This window comes from Cladosporium halotolerans (genome assembly GCF_011745625.1).
Source record: "Cladosporium halotolerans strain TM138-S3 chromosome Unknown Sca2, whole genome shotgun sequence".
NCBI lineage: Eukaryota > Fungi > Ascomycota > Dothideomycetes > Cladosporiales > Cladosporiaceae > Cladosporium > Cladosporium halotolerans.
Window position 1 is genome coordinate 416,621 of NW_027191453.1, and position 17,956 is coordinate 434,576.

The 17,956-nt window shown below is 56.7% G+C and overlaps 7 protein-coding genes across 7 annotated transcripts; 3 read left to right on the top strand and 4 right to left on the bottom strand.

Moving 5' to 3' along the window:
* Window positions 1-1,196: 1,196 nt before the first annotated feature.
* WHR41_00647 (uncharacterized protein) lies at window positions 1,197-2,183 on the bottom strand (the record flags this gene model as incomplete). Its single annotated transcript, XM_069369253.1, has 1 exon — window positions 1,197-2,183. One exon carries the CDS (start codon window positions 2,181-2,183, stop codon window positions 1,197-1,199), a length of 987 nt encoding a protein of 328 aa, XP_069233696.1.
* A 566-nt stretch (window positions 2,184-2,749) lies between these two features.
* Window positions 2,750-4,329, top strand: WHR41_00648 (uncharacterized protein). The gene is made up of 2 exons (XM_069369254.1): window positions 2,750-3,125; window positions 3,190-4,329. Exons 1-2 carry the CDS (start codon window positions 2,861-2,863, stop codon window positions 4,194-4,196), a joined length of 1,272 nt encoding a protein of 423 aa, XP_069233691.1. The 5' UTR covers window positions 2,750-2,860; the 3' UTR covers window positions 4,197-4,329.
* A 7-nt stretch (window positions 4,330-4,336) lies between these two features.
* WHR41_00649 (uncharacterized protein) lies at window positions 4,337-5,937 on the bottom strand. Its single transcript, XM_069369255.1, has 3 exons — window positions 5,741-5,937; window positions 5,147-5,547; window positions 4,337-5,087 (listed from the first exon to the last, which is right to left on the bottom strand). Exons 2-3 carry the CDS (start codon window positions 5,517-5,519, stop codon window positions 4,705-4,707), a joined length of 756 nt encoding a protein of 251 aa, XP_069233692.1. The 5' UTR covers window positions 5,520-5,547; window positions 5,741-5,937; the 3' UTR covers window positions 4,337-4,704.
* Window positions 5,938-8,072: 2,135 nt separating this feature from the next.
* On the bottom strand, window positions 8,073-11,752 carry WHR41_00650 (uncharacterized protein; the record flags this gene model as incomplete). The annotated part of the gene is made up of 3 exons (XM_069369256.1): window positions 8,073-8,814; window positions 8,862-11,389; window positions 11,531-11,752. The coding sequence occupies 3 exons, from the start codon at window positions 11,750-11,752 to the stop codon at window positions 8,073-8,075; spliced, it is 3,492 nt and encodes a 1,163-aa protein (XP_069233625.1).
* Window positions 11,753-12,684: 932 nt separating this feature from the next.
* WHR41_00651 (uncharacterized protein) lies at window positions 12,685-13,731 on the top strand (the record flags this gene model as incomplete). Its single annotated transcript, XM_069369257.1, has 1 exon — window positions 12,685-13,731. The coding sequence occupies one exon, from the start codon at window positions 12,685-12,687 to the stop codon at window positions 13,729-13,731; it is 1,047 nt and encodes a 348-aa protein (XP_069233624.1).
* Window positions 13,732-13,963: 232 nt separating this feature from the next.
* On the bottom strand, window positions 13,964-15,616 carry WHR41_00652 (uncharacterized protein; the record flags this gene model as incomplete). The annotated part of the gene is made up of 1 exon (XM_069369258.1): window positions 13,964-15,616. The coding sequence occupies one exon, from the start codon at window positions 15,614-15,616 to the stop codon at window positions 13,964-13,966; it is 1,653 nt and encodes a 550-aa protein (XP_069233471.1).
* Window positions 15,617-15,897: 281 nt separating this feature from the next.
* WHR41_00653 (uncharacterized protein) lies at window positions 15,898-17,901 on the top strand (the record flags this gene model as incomplete). The annotated part of the gene is made up of 1 exon (XM_069369259.1): window positions 15,898-17,901. One exon carries the CDS (start codon window positions 15,898-15,900, stop codon window positions 17,899-17,901), a length of 2,004 nt encoding a protein of 667 aa, XP_069233470.1.
* Between the last annotated feature and the right edge of the window lie 55 nt (window positions 17,902-17,956).

Here is a 17,956-nt window from a genome sequence, read left to right on the forward strand (position 1 = left end):
GGCAAAAACCTCACTCCGATCGCCGCCGTCAGTAACGATCTCACTCCGACCGTCGATAACAACCAGACTCCGACCTCCATGGTCGATGACGACCTCACCCCGACCTCCGCTGTGGACAACAACCTCACTTCCAGCCCCACCCTAAGCCCCACCTTCCGCATCAGCGCCAGACCCCGCGTCTACGTGGTCCGCCGCGCCAACCTCGCCGCCGCGCACAACCTGCTCGAGGCCAATCCACCCTTCGCCAACCCGAACCCGTCCAGGACCCGCCAGCGCACCTCCGCGTTCCCCTTCCTGCGCCTCCCGCCGGAGCTGCGCAATCAGATCTACGCTCTCGCGCTGCGCAACCGAGCCCCGACAACCACGTTCTCCAAATTCCGCGTGCCCGCCCTCATGCACGCGTCCCGCCAGCTGCGCCGCGAGGCGCTCGGGTTCGTCTTGGCCGGCACCCGCACGCGCATCGACGTGCGCTCGCCGTTCCGCGTGCCCGCCATCGATCACCTCTTGCGCCATGGCCGCCCTGCCGCCGAGCCCAGGCTTTACGCGGAGGCGGGTGACGTGGCGGCGAGCGCGGAGCGCATGGCGTTGGCTGAGCGCGAGGGCCTCATGTTCGAGGATCTGGAGATCGGCGTGCTGTGCTACTGCTGCGAGAAGGTTCGCGTCGGGACGTTTTTCATCAGTCTCCGTGCGGGCAGCAGGTGTGAGGTTCGGGGGCAGAATTGCTGGAAGAGGAACCCGGAGTTGAACAGGGCTTTGGTGATGATGGAGAAGGCGATCAAGCGGGTTGTGGCGAATGTGGAGGCGAGGGAGGGGTTTGTTGGGTTTGGGTTTGAGGATTTGCTGGAGATTGCGGAGTGCATGGATCCTGGTAAGTGGCTCTAAAGAAAGGATTGCTGAGTTGGTGGATGGTTTGGGAAGGGCTGGAGGACGGGTTTCGATGGTTCTGCTGCGAATGGTGTCTTGGGTTGATGGCCGGGCTGGACGGCGGTTGTGAATGGTTTGGATGCAAATGGGTTTTCCAAAAGTTCGGGAAGGAGGAGCAATGGGCCCTTGCAGCTGACTGAACGGATTGGAGAGCGAGTTGGTTATTTTCATTGGGAAACTTGAGTTCAACACTCTCGGCAGATAGCACATTGACAGCCGCAGGCTGAGCGCACCTTCAACAGGCTGTGCGATCAAGTAAATGAATTCAGTCGTCAAAAAAACACATCACCTTTCATCAATATCCTAGCTGTGCGGTGTAGGAGCGCGCTTTCGAGTTTGCCGTCTTTGAAGACACTGCCGACGTCAAGCTGCCCGCTCGCATGTGCAATTCTGATGCTTTCCCTCCCTTCCGCTCCAACAGCGACCTGGGCGGCGATTGTCCCTGGAATGCGACATATCGCACCCAAGTTGAGGGCCAGAGTAAGCGGAACAGCTTTGTGTGCTTGCTGCATTGACAGAGCGCGGCACACGATGTGCACGCCGTGGTCTATGTCTGACTGAGAGGGCGACGAGAGCAGAACAATCTTTGGAACACTTTGCGTTCCGGGATCTAGTCCCATAGCTGCTGCACCGGCCTGGCGGATATCTTCCAAGCGTTCCATCAATGCACCGTTGGCTCCCAGTACGTCAGGATGAATGTCGCCAGGTAAACCGAGCTCAGACGCGAGAACAAAGACGCCAGGATTAGCTATGTCTGACAATGTGGCTCGGACTGTGCTACCATCACCTAGGCAGAGAGTGTCTATCGCGTTGCCGGTAGGTAAAGCGTACCCGGTCTTTGCGCCGCCTGGGTCACGGAAGGAAAGGGTTATCATCGAGCCAGTGCCTCCCACACCATCGATGCTATAGTCGCCCAGAGGGTTGAATGCAGTCCGATCAGAGTTCACTCGAAATGTATTGTAGACTTCCTTGGACGTGTTGGTGTTGAACATGCGGACGGTCACCTCATCGTTATCTCCAGCCAGACCTTTCGCTTTGACAAGACCTTCGTTGAAAGCAAAGGGTCCGACTACCGAGGACATGTTCCCACAATTCCCGGCTACGTCCAGGTGACCATCCTTGATGCCAACCTGAACAAAGGTGTAATCGACATCAATCCCTGGTCGAGATGATCTCTCGACCACGCAGATCTTGCTTGTCGAGGAGATTCCAGATCCCATGCCGTTGAGCTGGCGGCCAAAAGAGTCAGGCGACCCCATAGCCCTCGATAAGATAGGCTGCCAGCGTGCTGTACCGGGTGGCAAGTCCGACTTGTGGATCATGAGCCCATTCGACGTGCCCCCTCGAGCAAAGGATGCTGGAAAGCTAGCAGTCATCTCGCTTGCCTGGGAGAAAGTGCGCCCATTCGTTTGCAGAAATGGACGTTGTGAGAAGATGTTTGTGCGAACACTGGCGGTCCTGCAGTCTAAAGAGAGTCTGCAGGGTGCTACCAAACGCATTCCCGAAATGTGGAAGCTTTCCGAGCTGGACCAGATGTGCAGGGTAGGGTAAAGCAGAATCGCTTGCCGGAAGACTATGTATGTACTGATTGTGTTTATTGGAGGCTTACGTACAGAACTAGGGATAATGACAGTCGTTCTTCGACAAATGTACAAATTTCACGAGAGGTGTGAGAGATGATCCCGCTTGCTGTTGGAAGTGAAGTCGGAAGTGAAGTCGGACGTGATCGCTGCGACGCCGGCAGCTCGGCTTCGCGCCGCACCTTCCAAACGCAGCTCCAGCGTGATGTAGTGCTGGTCGTACTCGCGAACACAGCCGTCATACTAGCAACATCCCATCACAAACCACCGACATCTAAACACTTCGCCCTCGCCATCGCCAATTCAAAGAATCACATCCTACTATCTGACGGCAAACCAGAGGCAACACCGCCACCATGGCTCAAGAAGACGTCGCCAAACGCATCGAAGAGGCGAAGAAGCTCTCCAAAGACCAGCCCTCAAAAGCCGAAGCGATCTACAAAGACATTCTCTCACAACCGCCCGGAACAAGCGATAAGGCCGTTCGCGAGTTCGAGACTGCGCTGCTGGGACTGGGAGAGCTATACAGAGATCACCAGAGGACACAAGATTTGGCGAACCTGATACAGCAGACGAGAGATGTGCTCACCACTTTCGCAAGAGCGAAGACGAGCAAGCTGAGTGAGTTGGAATCTAAGAGATGTAATATCCACATCGGCATGTCAACGCTAACACATTCGCGCAGTCCGCCAGCTGCTCGACCTCTTCCAACCCATCCCCAACACCAACGAGATCCAAACCTCCGTCACCAAATCATGCATCGACTGGGCCGTATCACAGCGACAGGGCTTCCTGCGCCAGAACCTCGAAGTGCGACTCGTGGGACTCTACATGCAAAAGCAAGCATACTACGACGCGCTCACGCTCATCAACAACCTCCTCAAGGAGCTCAAGCGGCTAGACGACAAGCTCGTGCTCGTCGAAGTCCAGCTGCTCGAGAGCAAAGTCTACCACGCGCTCGGCAACGTGCCCAAAGGCCGCGCCGCGCTCACCGCCGCGCGCACCAGCGCCGCGAGCGTCTACTGCCCGCCGCTCCTGCAAGCCGGCCTGGACATGCAATCGGGCCAGCTGCACGCGGAGGACGGCGACTTCAACACGGCCTTCTCGTACTTCATCGAGGCGATGGAGGGCTACACGTCGCAGGACGAGACGGCCAAGGCCACCGCCGCGCTGCAGTACATGCTGCTGTGCAAGGTGATGCTGAACCTGGGCGACGACGTCAGCACGCTGATGACCTCCAAGCACGCGATCAAGTACGCGGGCGCGGGGCTCGACGCCATGAAGGCCGTCGCGCGCGCGCACACGCACCGCAGCCTGGAGGAGTACGAGAGCGCGCTGCACGCGTACCGCCGCGAGCTGGGCGGCGACCGCTTCATTGCGTCGCACCTGCGCCGCTTGTACGATTCCATGCTCGAGCAGAACCTGATCAAGGTCATTGAGCCCTTCTCGCGCGTGGAAATCTCGCATGTCGCGGAGATGGTCGGGCTGGACATTGCGCAGGTCGAGCGTAAGCTGAGCCAGATGATCCTTGACAAGGTCATTGTTGGCGTGCTGGACCAGGGAACTGGCGTCCTGATCGTGTTCGAGGAGACGGAGCGCGACAAGGGCTACGATGCTGCGCTGGACACCATCGACAAGCTCGGCAGCGTCGTGGACGTGCTGTACTCGAACCAGGCGAGCTTGTTGGAGTAAGGGCGCTTTCAACGTTATCACGACGGGCGGGCGGCGAGGGCGATAGAGAGGCACATTGATGGGAACGAGAAGACCAAGAGGCTAATCTGTAGTTATAGAGATCAATGAGAAAGTCACGCCCATGCCGTCTAGAGCCCGAGTCCCGTTTGCAATTATCTTGAAGTTTGCATTCTCATCCGAACTATCGTCGTATTGTCTACACGAGTGGTATACTACTTGCCCGCAGGTCGAAGAACGAAACAGCGCAGGTAAAATGAAAAGCTTCGCAGCAAAGGTCCCCCACCGCAAAAGGATCCACGTGTGTTGCTCACCTCGCGCCAACAAACCGAGGAAGAAGACAACAACAAAAAAAGGTAGGAAAAAGTAAGCGAAGGGAGGATCAGCAGCCTTCTATCTCTCACCAAAGCCAGGCCGGCATCATCGTCGTCAGTCAGCATCGAACGTGTCTCGCCACCATCGCCTCGGCGACAACACAATCCCTCAAGTCACTCCCTCAGGAGCAACCTCTCTACTTCTTCGACTTGTTCGCCGACTCCTTAGCCTGCTCCTTGCCCTCCTTCGCCTGCTCCTTGGCCTGGTCGGCGGCCTCCTTGGCCTGGCCCTCGAGCTCGCCGCCGCGCTTGCGCGCCTCCGCGTACTTGTCCTCGCCGTACTTGCGGGCCTCGGCGTACCGCTCCTCGGCGTACTTGCGCGCCTCCTCGGCCTTGGCGCCCGCGTTGTGCAGGTACTCGTGCGTCGAGTTGCGCGTCGCCTCGTACCGCGGCCGCGTGTAGTCGGCGACGACGGTCAGGGCGTCGGAGAGGACGCGCAGGGCGAAGGAGAAGAGGGCGGAGAAGAGGACGAGGAGGGGGAAGCTGTTGGGGTGCTCCTTGCGGGTTTTGGAGAGTTCGTCTGGTAATGTTAGTCAGTGGTTGGGAGCGGAAGGAGTGAGAATGTGGATCGGGACTCACCAGTCCAGGCATCCTTGGCGTAGTTGTAAGGCCAGAAGACCCAGCTCTTGCCCGTCTCGTAGATGGTCTCGGGCTTCTCCTTGACGATGGGGAAGTGGCCGTCGACGGTCTCGAGGGCCTTGTCGCCCAGCTCGTCGGCCTTGTTCACGTACGGCTTGGCGTACTGGTAGGGAGTCTCGAGGTAGCCCTCGACGGGCTTGCCGAAGCGGGCGTAGGTGCCGTTGACGATCTCGATGGACTTCTTGCCGTAGGGGTTGGCCTTGAAGGTGTCGATGCCGCTGGCGACGGTCGGGTAGGAGGTGATGTGGGACAGGGTCTTGGAGGTGGGCGAGCTGTCGCCGTTGACGACAGTCTCGGTGGTGGAGTGCGGCATGGCGGGCGATGGGGTGGGCGTGGTGTCTCTGGAGGAAGCCATGTGAGTATGCGTGAGGTATGCGTGAGGCCGGGTGGACGGTAGGGCGGTGAGGTGGTGTTGCTGGATGGTTGAGGCGGCGCGGTCGACGGTCAATGGTGCGCGTCGCGCATCGATCGTGCCTTCCCCAAGCAAGGTGGTGCCATTGCGGCATCCACCACTCTCGACCGGCGGTCACTCACCTTTGGACTCGCTCGCTTCACTTTCACTTCACTTCACTTCACTTCGCGTTCCAGGTGAGGGAAAGGACACAGGTCACAGGTCACAGGACGCGGAGGAGGGTATGTAAGACGGCGACGGCAGAGCAGCAGCAGGAGGGCTCGCTACCACTTAAGGCGGAGGCCTGGCGGCGACACACGTTGAGCTGCATGCCCATAGCACCACCCGTCGCCCTGCCGCCCGATTCCTGCCAACCAGCGCCGAGCTGGCGCGCGCACATGCTCTTCACGTGCTATCACATGTCAGCCCGGGGCACGTCATCCGTGGCGCGCGCGCGGGGCCCAGCAGCAGCGTCTGCGCGCTGGCAGAGCGAGCTGGCGGGCGGGCGCGCGTGCGTGCGTGCGATAACGAGTCGTCCACGGCGAATGCCACCGATGTAGCTGCGACGCGACGCACCTGGCGGCTGCCGACAGCAGGGCCGGGGAGGGCAGCGCGCCGGGGAGGGGTGCAATGGCATCAATGGAGGCGGTACGGGTGATTTGGCTGTCGCGCGCGCGTCTGTAACGTCGGTCGCTAGAGCCCTGCTAAGGCACTGCTAAGGCACTCCGTCCCACGGCCCGGCGAGCGGCAGCCAGAAGCCGGGGCCCAGGGTTCGCCGCCACGGTCTAGCGAAGGCTGGCTCACACTGGATGTGCCCGGATGGAGGCGCTGATGCCCTGATGCCTTGATGCCCTGATGCCCTGATGCCTGTCCCAGACGCCTGTGCCACATTCCGCATTCTCCCCTGCTGCTGCACCTCACCGCGACGCCTCGCCTCGCTCTGCACATCATCCCTCGGCACGCCGGCGAGCGCGCGGCGCCATTGGCCCATCGCACCAGGTATCACCGCATCGACGTCGCACGGGGAGGGGCAGGCAAACGTTGGGAACGCAAACGAGGCGCGCTGGCTGCAGGGCTGCTGACATGTGATTGCCAAGCCTGGGAGCTGTGTCGACCTCCCAACCCGCAACCCGCAGCATCGCAGGCCGCGGAATGATGCCAATGCGAGGTGTCGCAGAAACGCCATGCACACCCAGCAGAGGCTGCAGGAAAACATGCCAACGCCCCGTGCGTTCTGTGCCGGACTGCCCACCTGCCTGTTTGTGCCATGACACCGCGCTCATGCACGAGCCTGGGCGCCGATACCGTGATCGCGGTCTTCACATGTTGCCACGAGGGATCGATCGTTCGATGTGCGTGCATTGAAAAGCGGGAGCAATCCGGGTCTGGTGAGCTGCTATATCGCTCGTCTTCTGCCTTTCGACTGCTCAACGAAGTCTGCTACGATGCGATGAACACCTCGATGGATCGTCAAAAAAGCGTGTCGCCGAAAGCGACCTGACATCAAACGTCGGTACTACACCCACTTCCTCCGGGTTCTGCAGCCATCCAAATCAGCCATGATGCTTGCTCGTGCCACCAAAGCTTGCGAATAGCTCAACTACCGACTATGCGACATCCATCAGCACGTAGCCGCTCTCGCCACGAAGGCAGCATAAGTTGACGAGCGCGTAATCTTTGCCCGAAATTACCGCATTCAGTACTTTTGACGTGAGTAGGTATGCAGTTTCGGTTGAAAGCAGCCTCCCAGAACATCGGCTCGACTGTTCACATCCCCGGATGCCCCGGAGGTCATATTGCAAATGGCCCACGCGGATGCGGCTCGGGGTGAGTGCTCGAAACGTTCTGACGCTCGATCTGATGATGCCTGCCCTCGAAAGCGCAGCGACATGACATCCATCGTCGGGCACGGCAATGATTGCTCGAAACTAGCGCACCTCCGATATCAAATGCCTCATCAATGTGACGACCTGTACCCCTCAACCTACGTCGAGAAGCCAGGCCCTGGCTCACATGTGTCGTCCAATCCTATCATGCCTACTATCCAGGTTTTCTTCTGCCCACGTTCCCGAACAATCGTTTCCTACCTTCCCACATGCCTCCTCCCGCATCCATGACCGTTGATGTAAGCTCGGCTGGCAAATCTGCCGGCGGCGGCGGCACGCCCACGAGTGCGCCTTTTGGCACCTTATGAAGACGGCATATATGCTCCGATGCTAGCGTACCCTACAATTAGGACGATCGGACCCTCCCAGCTAAAGCTCCGATATCTAGTCTGTCAGGGATGGTGGGTGGAGCCTATTCGTGTGCTGCGTTGTGGGGCGGTTGAGGGTAGGCCTGATGAGAGTGGGCAGAGAGTTGGGCAGAGAGTTCAGGATTGTTTGGTTCAAATTATAGTCATGTCCTGGTTAATCATGTCATGTAATGATACGTGCTTCACGATCAATCGCGCTGCGAAGACCACATTGCAGAAGCTCACTCCGCCGCCTGCGTTGCCGGGGCGATTTCTTCGTCGCTCCCGGTCTCATCCCTCGCACGCAGCACGCTTTCAAGCTCCGCCATCATTCGCCTAACGACGACCGCGTCTGCCGGGTAGTCGCCAGACCACCTGCAACCTTCATCCTGAATGACCCAAGTGGAAGCCCGAGAGCGAGATCCCTCGCTCTTCGCTTGGAATTTCCCCAGCATGGCCTTGAAGTTCCTCGGCCTCACCTGACCATCCACCCACTTGATCTTCGCAATCTGCTCAGGCGAAGGATGAGGCGTCGTCGTCGTGAACGATTCATCCTCCACTGATCGATCCGTCTCACTCGCCAGCTCCCCCTCAGCAACAGACACCCCATCAACCTCGCCCAGCACCTCCCCCCTCCGCCTCACCGTCGCCTCCCAAGACTCCCTCAACGCCAGGCCCTTCGCAAACGCCACCTTCCGATCAACACTATTCCCCACGATCTTCAGCTGCTGCGCCGGCGACCCCACGAGCACCTCGTGGTCCAAGAACCCCTGCGCGCGCCGCGCCTCCATGATCGACAGGCTGCGGTGCTGCTCCCAGTGCACGCAGCGGCCGTTGAAGCCGCACTGCAGCTCGAACTTCGTCATGACCGTCGGGAAGAGACGGTCCGGGTCGACGCGCGAGTAGGACTTGCTGCGCGGGTGCGCGCGCACGGGGTTCGAGGAGTGCAGCCAGCGGTGCGCTTCGCCGGACGCGATGGTGCCGCTGTGCACGGCTTGCGCGAGGCCCATGCCGTGCGGGCGGAGGGGCACGCGCGACAGGCGCTGGCGGGTGGCGAGGCTTTGGTCGGATGCTGTGCGGTGGTCGGGGAAGGGGGGCAGATTTGGGGGAGGGAGTCGCCGATGTCTGGGAGGTCTTTGGTGGATTGTTTGGCGGAGACGAAGGGGAAGGGCGTGGGGTCGAATCTGCGGATGCCGAAGGGCAGGCCGTTGGAGGTTCTGCCTAGCTTGCGCTGGATCTCTTTGCCGGGAGGGTGGCCGTGTGTGCTGTACGACGGGTGTACGGGCTCGATGCCGGGTGCGCTGGCTACGATGAAGACGCGGGAGCGTTGTTGGGAGCTGCCTTGGGACCAGGCGTCTTCCAGGAATTGTTGGACTTGGTAGCCGAGAGCCACTAGGGCGGCTAGGATCTGCGAGAAGACGTTCTGTTTGCGGTCGTCCACGATAACATTATTGGTCATAGGTACGACGTTCTCCAATATGAAGTATTGCGGGCTGTAGAAATCGACGAAGGACACTACTGAGGCCACCATGGATGCGTTCCGGAGCGACTGCCAGCTCTGCTTATTCTGTTGCATGGCAGAGAATCCTGGACAAGGACTCCCTGCCAATGCGCATTCGATTTCTCCGATTTTTGCAATTCTGACGTCTTCGGATCCTTTTAGAGCCCGGCGGAGGTACTCGCTCACCGATCCCAGGAAGAACTGTACTTTCTCAGGCTCCTCAACGTTCGCCCTGTGGGAATGCAGGGCCGGCGCGTCCCAATCCACTGCATAACGTACTTGAGCTATGCCAGCATCCTCAAGGCCACGGCCAAAATTGCCACCTCCACAGAAGAGATCGAGGGCTGGCAAGGGTTTGGTGCCTGGGCTGGAAGAAGAAGTCCTCGGATCGTCATCGTGCGAGTATGGCGGCGTTGGCAGTGATGACTGAGAGGATAACGGATCACTCTCGAGTATGTAGAAACAGTCACCAGCTCCGTTGCAGTTGGAAGGTGATTTGACTTGATCTCTTGAAGGGAAATGTGCAACCTTGCAGTGCCGAAGAATCCGAGACGCAGGTAGGATGTATTCGTCGTCTAGCACGCGAAGCTCATTGGGTGGAGCGTCAGAGTCCTCGTCTGAAGTGCGCATAAATTTGCGCAAAATAATTTTCTCTTGGTCGAGATTGAAGTGAAGAATTCGCATCGGCTGCAAGAAGCTATCGGCGCCTATTTCAAACTCTGGGCTCACGAGGACAGGCTGCCCTACGTGATATTTTCTGCAGCAAGCTTCAAATTCTGTCAAGTGGTGATCCTGGCAGGCGAAATCTTCCGAGCGTAATGTCAAGAAGGCGTAACTATCTTCTTCCTCAACGGTCTTGAACTTCTGCCGGACGAAGTATCCAGACACGGCTTTTGGGTTGCTGACGAACCAAGAGACGTCCACAACTGCAATCACATCTTCGATTGGAATAGCTTCTTTGCCACAGCTGCAGTTATCAGACAAAAACAACTCGTTCTCATAGGGATAATAAGAGTCGCCTATCGTTGTGTGCGACGATTCATATAGCCAAAGAACATCGAGCTTGGTCCTGCTTTCAAGATCGCGGCGGACCACTTGAACATAAGCGTACCACATTGTGGAGCTTGATTCTTTCCAGAACCCATCCGCGTCAGGTTTGATGCATACCACGTCTCCCCGATGAACTTTCAGAGGCCGGTGCTGCTCAAGATGCTCTACCAAGCTGGGTCGCTCGACATGTGCCGTATGCCACGGGGTAAGACCGAGCTCGAATTTCCTTTCCGTAATCTTTGCTTGCACCTTAGGAAGCGGCTCCTGCTCGGTGAGGTGCGATGCAAAATATGCATCACTGAAGCAATCGTAGACGAAGGGCGTGACAATCGTTACGTCAGGTCCTGAAGATGACTGAAAAGGAATGGCTTCCAAGGCTAGTGGATTTATCTCTTGCCATATCGGATGTCGCAGAAGTTTCAAATCGTCGCTGTCTATGCTGTAGCATTCTTTGTAAAGATAGTTAACATACGCCACCACAGAAGTCCCGAAGTCGGTCTGAAAGCCGCACTCCTGATGCCAAGATTGTATAGCGGATCCGTATTGCTGGCGAAGAAAAGATGGAAACATTGACCTAAACCGGCGTAGTGTCACATCTTCCTCATCAAGTAAGAACTCCACGAAGAACTTGGTGAACGTCGCTAGCCATATGAAAGGCTGGTGGAAGGCTTTGTATTCATCAGCCGGCTTTCCAAGTCGATACCAGAACCCGTGCCCCTTAGCTCGAGGAGACTGTATGCAAATCTTGTCGTCGACGTCAGTGGAGTTACCGTCTCCGTAGCCGTCGATCGCAAGTATGCTGAAACTGATGTTGTGCACGTGAAAACTCAGGTCTGCGGCCGAAAGATATCCCGAGAAACAGAGCTCATCGACTCCAGCCTCGACCTGCAATCTGTCCAAAGTGCATAGCTCCAGCCCACGCTTCTTGCCTGGTACACGGTAGATGGAGAAGTCGTTCAATTCGATGTAAGAACTGCCGTCCTGGTCCGTCAAGGCATTTATAGACAGCTTTGAGATTGCGTCAGCTCCAGTAGCTACACATTTAGGGATTTGCCATCCAGAAAAAGCGATCCGTGGTAGGCTTAGTCGAGAGACTTGGACATGACTGAGCTCGCGTGTATTGCGGCCTCGAATTCTTGCATCACAAACCTCGTCGAGCGCATCGTCGTCGCTGACAGATTCTTCAACGGTGTAAGGACTGTCAAATGTCTCCAAAGTAAGATCGATAGCGTCGACACTGGCGTTCGAAGTGCGATAATCTTCCGGGCACGGTGCGAGGTCGTCGCTCTGTGGAGTTTTCAATCTACATCTGGTGAAGGGGTTGTCGTCGACTCTCCTCCTCTTGAATGTATCCATGTGGTCCTCTACCATTCCTTGAGCGTCACCCATACTTCAAACGCAAGTAGCCGGCAATTGTTGAAGGTCAGCCAGGAAAAGCCCCCGCAGTGCGCAGTGAGCATCAAAGTGCTCTAAAGAACGCCGTGGACGGCACGTGAGTTGCTATTCACAAGCCTGCTCGAGACAATAGCCTCGAGATCATAAAGTGAAGCGTTCCATATCCATGCGTTTTCTGCAAAGCGAGAGGTATTCAGACGGCCTGGAGCGCTCAAGTAATGCAGTGCGCGGAATCTGTGGCGATGTTGCGCGTGCCAGGCAGTGGACTGCTCAAGAATATTGCCCAGCGCGTGAAGTGATGTTGGAGCCAGACGCGAAGCCACCCTGGTCGCATGTGTCCAGGACTTGCCTCTTTTGACATTCCGAGGGCGGGGCATTGGCGCCGACAAACCGTGCCTTACCTTTTGGAGACGATGTCATATGCTCTAGCACGTGTCTGCGAATGAGCATACAGCGAATAATGAGCCAAGGCCAAACTGAAAATGCAGAATGAGAGTGTCCACAGGTAGCATAGTCCAGGAGCGTCGCTACCTCGAGAGATGGTGTACATGCGCGTGAGATGGTGCGTGGGATGGTAACCGCATGGTGGATGCGCCATTTCGTCCGAGACATCTCCGATGCATCCAGTCATTTGCGCAACACAGGACTGACTGAAATGCATCGGCAGAGCCATCCAGGTTCTCATATTGAAACGGATTTGTAATGTTCATGTCAAGTTCTCTTTCACCTTGTAGAAGCGCAAGCAATGCCGGAGCTTCCACGAGTGTGTCATTGGAGACTTTGGTTTCTGACGTCAGCAAATCGCCATGGTCCACATCCAAACATTCTGTTTTATAGCTCTAAAGTAGCCCGCTGTGATTTTCTCGTAGAGTACAACAATTCATCTATTCTAATAACTCACATACACAATGGCGTCTACTATGAAGGCTCTCGTCAGCGTCGGCAAGGCTGCAGAGGTCCAGGAAATCCCCATTCCTCAACCCGGCTTCGGCGAAATCGTTGTTAAGACACACTACGTTGCGCAGAATCCAACGGATTGGAAGGCTGTGTCTATGGTTCCCCCTGGCCGTACAGTTGGATGCGACTTTGCCGGCGAGGTCTACGACAACAATGGTTCCCACTGGAGGCCTGGCCAGCGCGTCTCCGGTTTCGTCCAGGGCACCGCTACCGACCCTCCTCGCGGCGCATTCGCTGAGTATCTGGTCATTGAGGCCAGCTTAGTCTATCCTATCCCGGATTCAACCTCTTATCAGGAAGCTTCCGTCCTCCCTCTGCCTATCGCGACTGCCATCCAGGCTATGTTCCAGCGCTTGAACATGCCTGAGCCCTCCAAGCCGGCTAAGACCACCTTCCCTTTCCTCGTCAACGGTGGCACTAGCAGCGTCGGCAAATACGCTGTTCAGCTTGGAAAGATGGCTGGAGCTTACGTGATCGCCACCGGTTCTAAGAAGAACCACGATTTGCTGCTGTCTCTGGGTGCAGATGCAGCCATTGACTACAATGACGCCGACTGGCCCGAGCAGGTCCGCAAGAAGTCCCATGATGGCCTCGAGCATGTCCTTGACTGTATCGCCGAGAATGGCACTCCCGAGGCCATCGCCAAGGCCCTCTCACCGACCAAGGGTGGCCACATTGTCACTCTCCTGCCCATCGGCAACGTCAGGCCTCAGGTAGAGAGCATCAACAGCAAGGCCAAGATCGAGAGCACGATCGTCTACACGGTCTTCCAGCGTCCTCTTCCTTACAAGGCGTTCGACAACTGCGGCGAGGAGACTCCTGACGACAAGGCGATTTGGGAGAAGTACCTGCAGATGATCCCTGGCTGGCTCCAGAACAACAAGATCAAGCCCAACCGCGTCAAGGAGATGGGCACGATTGACGACATCAACACCGGTTTCAAGCTGCAGCAGGAAGGCAAGGTTAGCGCGGAGAAGCTGGTTTACAGGATTGCTTAGATCGAGTATCGATTACAAACGCAAAGATCTAGTATATACATAATGATATTATGAGAAGCGATCTGACCTTCCATGCTCTATGATGCCCTCAGTCGCCGTTTTCTATGGTGAAATGTCGTTGGCCACCCAAATCCCATTCATCTGCACCATGCTGTAATCAAAGCCACCAACGCCACGCTATTCAAATCAAAATAAACTACAGAGTTGAGAATTGTTCAGAGGACAGTAGAGCTCAGACCTTCGCCGGCGGCAGCTGATTCACCTGTCCTGCTTTCTTCATGTTGCTCAGCCTGTCGGCCTGTTCGATCTTCCAATTCTTGATCGCTTCCCGGCCCTTGATACCAGCAACAGCGTGGCCCAAACCTTGAGATCTGGCATCCCTGCCTTCTCCGCTGGTACCATCAATTTCCCTCCAACTGCCCCTGCCTGGCTGACGGCCCAACGCTCTTGCTTGTCGCACTGCGCCGCTTTCGCCCCACATGCTAACACGCTGCACTTTTCGTAGACGGCGCAGGCCCCAAACAACAGAGACAACGGTCAGGACGGCGCAGAGGCCAGAGATACCGAAGAAGCCGTAGTTGGTCTCCTCGATAAAGTTCTCCAAGTTCATGCCGTACAAAGCCGCAATGAACATGCCGACGGTCGTTCCAAGAGTCAGAATGGAGAATTTGAGATCTAGCAGCATTAGACTGTTGCGGTTGGCGTCCAAGATGGCACGGATGATCTCTTCGGTGTTCTTGATTGAAGACACCAAGTTCGAGCTCACTTGAACAATTTCGTCCGCGAACTTGTGGTAAGATTCCAGGATGAGTTCAACTTCGTCGTGGTTGTCTTCCTCGCGCTCAGTACCATTGGCTTTTTCGGTAAGATACATGTCCGCGAGATCATCGTCTGCCTCGAGCAGATCTTCGATAGCATCGCGAACCAACCGAGCCTTTTGCTCGAACGTGCCGAGCTTCTTCGAGTAGATGAGCAAATGCCTCAGCTTGTCCCTGTCAATGTCCTCTTCCAGTTCCCTCAAGACGTTTATCACGGGGTCCCGGACACCCTCGAACTCGCTCTCCAAACCAGCCGTAACAGAAATGAGGACGGCTTCGAGCGCGCGGAACTCATAGGGCAACGCGCCACCAGCGGTAGAAGAAGTCTGCTTCTGTCTCAACTTGCCCTCCAAGTCGTACATGAACAGACTTTGCGCATATGAATCTGTGCTCCCATACACATCAAATACCAAGACGCGGTTGTGCTTGATCAAACATCTGATGTGCAGCAAGTTTATCATGATCGCGCTTGGCCGGACCAGTATGTGCGGCAGGACAGAACTGTCGATCTTCCTCAGATCGCGCGGCATGAGCGAATATTTGGCAATCAGCTCTTGTTTCTTGAACTCGCCGTTGACCAGCACGACGTTTCCGTTCCCATCAAACTCGGTGCAGCGAAGCTTCAGATCCGTGCTCGGCTTGATATTCCTGCCTCCCAGCCCTTGTGGGTCGTCCAGTAGGTCCTGAAACGGAAGAAGGCCATTGTCGCGGAATCGCTCTGCGGCTGTCGTTCTTGGGGGTGATCTCAAGCGGCGCCAGAATGTCCCCTGGAGTCCGGGCGAAGTCGAAAGGAGTCGCTGGGATTGCGACGATTTGACCGGGGAGCTGACAGTCGAGTTAAAGCGTCGGCGTATTGACGTGGGTCTCGCTTTGTTTTCTGTACAATTGCGCGCGGCACTGCTAAGACGTTGTCGTACGGCTGCGCATTCTGTCGAAGTGGTGAAAGCTCGACGAGCAGTCTTCGAATTGGGTAAAGAACGGCAGGCGGGTTGCTGAGGGCCTAATTGGCATCGCAAGAAATGCAAGAGCGATGCCGAAGGTATGGGCGAGCCATGAGTGGCTTTCATCGCTTGTATGCGACTGCGATGATGCCGGTAACAAAACAAATCTGCCTACACTACCGTCCGCCTCGCTGATGTCAAGATCCATGATCGCCGTTCCAAAAATCCCAGTCGAGACTTTTGCACATCAAGCTCAGCCCGCGACTTATGGCCCACCGATAACCGATAACGAGAAAGTCAACCAACCGACGGCTTCTTTGCGCAAGAGCGGTTCCTACGCCTGTCGCAAAAATTCACCACACTTCAAACCACGTCCACGAATCCAATGCCGCAGAGTAGAGCGCGTAATGTCGACGCTCATCAGTTCTGCCACGTCGGGCAAGAAGGCGGCGCCTAAAGCGCCTCCGCGCCGCCGCCCCGCCGGACCACCACCACCGTCTGCTAAACCTGCGCCGAAACCCGTTGAAACCACCCTCGAAGATGCCGCGAGCTCGAATGTTGAGCCATCACTAGACGCACCTCCACCGACCCCTCCCCAGACCCAGCAGTCACCAGCGCGACCATCTGTAGACTCGCAACATGTACGATTCGCCGAGCCCGTGACGATTTCGCAACAAGTTTCTCAGCCCACTGGAGTATCCGCACCTGAGCAGAATGGCGCAGTAGCTACGATTGAAGATCGAGCAAAAGATTCGAGCGCGCCAGTCCAGCAAAGTGAAGCCCAGCAACAAGTAGCGACTGTAGACGCCGACGCTGTTCCCCAAGGCGTATCTGATGGGACTCCCCCTCCTACGAATCCTGCCCAGCCCGAAGTTACCACCCCGCAACAGACATCACGTTCGGCGAAGCGTGCGCGACCATCAGGGCCGTCTACAGCAGAATCGCAGGCAAGGAAGGCTCCGAAGCGTAGTAGCGCACGAAGCAATGCGAAAGTACAAGCGCAAGTTGAAGACACCAATGTACCTGAGCCGTCGCAAACGCCGCGCCGACCTCCAGTGGCGCGTATGACGGCCACCAGCCAGAAGGCTACGGATGCGTCTTCCGGGCAAGATGCGGGGCATGTTGAAGACCAAGCGAATGTTGAATCTCAGGGTGTCAAGAAGGCTCCTGCAAAGCGCAAAACTCGCAAGGTGAAAACGCCAGCGCGGGTTGACGAAGAGGAGGGCTTGAATGGTGAGGCAGGGCAAGATTCAGCAGCCAAACCGAAGAAGCCTCGCAAACCACGCCAGAAGCGTGCCCCGGCCAAGTCCAAAGCACAAAGTTCACCCACAGAAGGCAGTCCAGACGCTGCAGAGGCGGCGGCTGATGGAGCAGCCGCTGAAGATCAGCAGCCTGATGAGCCTGATCCGGAGCTTCACGAGATCGATCCAGAAGCCCTGTCGATGTACAATATCACAAAACATAAACGATACGGCAAAACTTCAGAACGCGAAAAGAAGATGGCCGAGATCGACTGGGATGAAGTCAAGCGCAGAAGACGACTTGAGGCGGAGGGCGTTATTAGCGAGGAACCACAAGTCTCGTCCCAGCAAAAGCAAATAGGAAACGGAGAGTCGACTGAAGATGCAGATGGCAATGCTGCGGCGAGCAAACAGGAAGCTGCAGAGACTCGCGCAGTGCAAGGTGGACTCGGCTTCCGCGTCGTCAATGGCGAGATTGTGGAAGACGAAGATACTCTTCAGATCGATCGCCGCGCACAGGCGCAAGCCGAGATCGCTTTGCAGGCACCTGTAGAGGAAGAAAACGACCTGACACGATTCCATAACAGAACGACCTACATGAACGATCGGAAACGCGATGAAAAGGATCGCGTGCCTGTTTGGAAGTCTAAAAGTGATCCTTGGAACGAGGAGGAGACTGATCGCTTCTATGAAGCATTGAAAAACTGGGGTACTGACTTCCAGATCATCAGCCAACTGTTTCCTCCCAAGACTCGGATGCAGATTAAGAAGAAGTTTAACCGAGAGGAGCGTCTTGATCCAGAGCGTGTCAATGCTGCGCTTTTGGGTAAGGATGTTGTCCGCATGGATCTGAACGCCTATGCCCAAGCGGCCAACCTCGACATTTCCGAGTTCAACAAGTTTGACAGTCTGGAACATGCGCAAACCATCATCAGCGAGAGCATGCGCGATAAGGAAGAGGCCATGCGGGTTGCCGTCAAGGAAGCGGAGGAGACAGAGAGACAGCGGGCTGTCCAGGAGGCTCAGAAGAAGAAGGGGCGTGAAGCAGCTGAGTCAAGGAAGAAGCTCACCCAAGCTAAGAAGGCCATGCGCGCTAAAGGCCTGGTTTGGGGAGCCGGTACGTTTGGCGGTTTCGGTGGCGGTGACGACGATACTGGAGGTGAGAGCTGAGCCCAGAGGCCACCACGTGGAGCCACGATTACAGTAGCGGCTCCTACGCACTGGA